This window comes from Prunus dulcis, chromosome 7 (assembly GCF_902201215.1).
Source record: "Prunus dulcis chromosome 7, ALMONDv2, whole genome shotgun sequence".
NCBI classification, from domain to species: Eukaryota; Viridiplantae; Streptophyta; class Magnoliopsida; order Rosales; family Rosaceae; genus Prunus; species Prunus dulcis.
This window is the reverse complement of record NC_047656.1, coordinates 17,980,726-17,983,687: the sequence shown is the minus strand read 5'-3', so window position 1 is coordinate 17,983,687 and position 2,962 is coordinate 17,980,726. Positions and strand designations below refer to the sequence as shown.

Below are 2,962 nucleotides of genomic sequence, written 5' to 3'. Positions count from 1 at the left end.
TAAGTAGATGAAGATATTTCCACAAATTTTGGTGAAACTGATGATGAATTTCATACTTTGCAGTAAAACTGCAGTCTGCAGCCAGAGATGAATTAAGTGCAAGTAATTAGAGGCTTCTGCGAATTCTCATTGCTAGCTACACAAATTTCATATAAATGTGAACAAGTACAACATTGGTTTTATTTTGAACATACAACAAATGAAATCAGCAGAGACTAAAACAACAATTCCAATTCACACAGGACATGATCATTTGTCTAGGAATATTACAATGACATTGACGAAAGTGCAAATAATCTTGCCCGACTAGTAGTAAGTCAGAAGGGAATACAAGGTTTGCAAGAAGGTAAAACCTAGGATCAAGAGCGCGGCAGCAAGCGAAAAGATTGACCATGGATTGCTGAAATAATCACGTCTGAGAATTGTTTGCCATCTGTGCCAGCGGTCCTGATAATATGCATTCACATTCTTGGTGAGTTCCACGTAACAGAAATAGCCAACTATAGTGTCACTGTAAAGCCTATTGAAGAGACAGGCTATGTCCTCCTTGCTCAATTTTGTAACTATGATTTCTTTCTGAATGAGAAAGTCCGCATCTTTGCTAGTGTTAATAAGGTTATCCAAGATGACAGCGTACGATGCAATGTTACAAGATTTGATGCTTGGATCACACTGTTCATAGGCGATGAGGTTTCTGAAGAGAGACTCTGCATTTTCTTCAATGGATATTGGTGGGATTTCCATAACTCCCTTTTCGAAGGTTATGTCGAGCATGTTGTCCCAAGTATTGCTTCTAAGTTCAAATTTGACACCAGCTTGTAGAAGTTCTGTGACAGAAGGAATCGGTTCCCAATATCTTGGAGTATCTTGCGACGGGTACGAGGCAAGTAAAGAGCTTCTTATGCCATCAAGTAAATGCTTAGGTTCTGGGTCGGGTTGTGGATCCTGGCCGAATGCGGACACCTCAAAGAATTTCAGAGCAAGCAGGAGTAGAGCATTGGATTCTGGTTCCTCTTTTTCCATTGTGTGGTGGAATAAGCAGTCAACGACTTTCCAAGGAAGTTGGTTTTCAAGTAGAAACAAGTCTTTTGTAAGTGCCAACTTCATCCATGCCGTATAGAACACAGGATCATCCTCGTTTCTGGGCACCTCTTTCGCATACTTGCGGAAGATGTTGATTATTGCCTCAAACCAATAGTCAAAAGTGATGGATATTGACAAGTTGCAATGTGAATGCATTAATTGGCTTTCACAAATGGTGGTAGGCTATTGTTGACTTGGCTGGCTTCTTTGAGAAGCCACTTCCTTTGGCTTCTTTGAGAAGCCACTTCCTTTTGGCTTCTTTGAGAAGCCACTTCCTTTGGCTATAAATTGGAAGCAAATGGTTTCATTTGAAGCATCCAACCAAGTGTTGAGTAGAAGAGAAAAATAGCAAGAAAGGCATTTTGCCAAAGAGTGAAACAAATTCTCTCTAGTTGTTCTTTGCTTTGTATCATTGTTTTCTCTTCCTTTGTGAGTGTGTGAGGTTGGGTGTATTTGGGTCTTTGGGAAATTGAGTGGTAAACACTATTGTATATCTCCATTGATTATAGTGGAATACTCCATCGTCTCCAAACTGGATGTAGGCAATTGCCGAACCAGTATAAATCTTGGTGTTGTTCTTGTTGATTATTTTGTTCAATTTTTCTCCTGCCTGTTGTTATTTATTTTTCACTCGCAGTTGGTTGACGCTTCCGCACAACAAGTGGTATCAGAGCTCCAGTTTTTCGACTGGGGTTTCGTGGGAGTGAAAAATCTGTCGGTGCTACAGTGACGGGTGAATAGTGCACGTGAATAGTGTCGGTGCTACAGTGCTCCGTGAATAGTGCTGTGCTACAGTAGCAGTGAATAGTGCCGGGCAGATTTGATGGCTGGAGAAAAAGACGAAGTTTTGAAGGAGAAGGAGTCGGCATCGTCTTCGTCGGCACCTACATCCAATAGACATCCAATTGCCAGTACAAGGTTAGAGGTTGATAAATTTAATGGCTCCAATAATTTTGGTATGTGGCAATGTGAAGTTATGGATGTGTTGTATCAACAAGAGTTGGATATGGTTCTGGAGGATAAACCAGAAGATATTGATGACAAGCAGTGGACTCGAATTAATCTCCATGCTTGTGCCACTATTCGATCGTTCCTTGATAAGGAGTTGAAATACCCGTATATGAAGGAAACTTCTGCTAAGAAGTTATGGATGAAATTGGAGGAGAAGTATATGACCAAGAGCGCAGAAAATCGGCTCTTCTTGAAGAAACGACTCTTCCGATTTCAATATCGTTCAGGTATTTCTATGCATGAACACCTCAATGATTATAATAAAATACTTGCTGATTTAGCAAACCTTGATGTGATAATTCCTGACGAGGATAAGGCACTATGTTTGTTAAATTCATTGCCTGATGATTATGATCATTTGACAACTACTTTGTTGTATGGAAAATCCGAGGTGAAACTGGATGAGGTGTCTGCGGCATTGGTGAATCATGAGTGTCGTAAAAAGGAACAGAAGACTCAAAATTCACAAACCGAGGCACTCGTTGCAAGGGGTCGAACAGAGGAAAGAAAATCTGGGAAGCGGGGAAAATCTCGTTCAAAGTCACGAGGGAAATTTCCTGCTAAAGATGAATGTGCCTTTTGTCGCCAAAAGGGTCATTGGAAGAAAGACTGCCCCAAATTGAAGAACAAGGAGAAGGAGAAAGTGGGTTCTGAAGCAAATGTTGCAAAATCTGGAGATGAAGATTTCGAGTTTGCTTTGGCTAGTTCATCTGCTGATGGTCACTCAACTGAGTGGATTTTGGATTCAGGTTGCACCTATCATATGTGTCCTATTCGGGAATGGTTTTCTAGCTTCGAGGAGCTGGATGGTGGAGTTGTTTTGATGGGCAACAATAATGCCTGCAAAACACAAGGGATAGGCAAAATC

At 40.9% G+C, this 2,962-nt stretch overlaps 1 protein-coding gene across 1 annotated transcript in view; it reads right to left on the bottom strand.

Annotated features, from left to right (window-relative positions):
• Positions 1-306: 306 nt before the first annotated feature.
• LOC117635677 (UPF0481 protein At3g47200-like) overlaps positions 307-2,962 on the bottom strand; it is a 4,427-nt gene continuing 1,771 nt past the window's right edge. The window contains exon 3 of the mRNA XM_034370016.1: positions 307-1,185. Within this exon, the coding sequence (XP_034225907.1) occupies positions 307-1,185 (879 nt within the window). The remainder of the gene's footprint in view (positions 1,186-2,962) is intronic.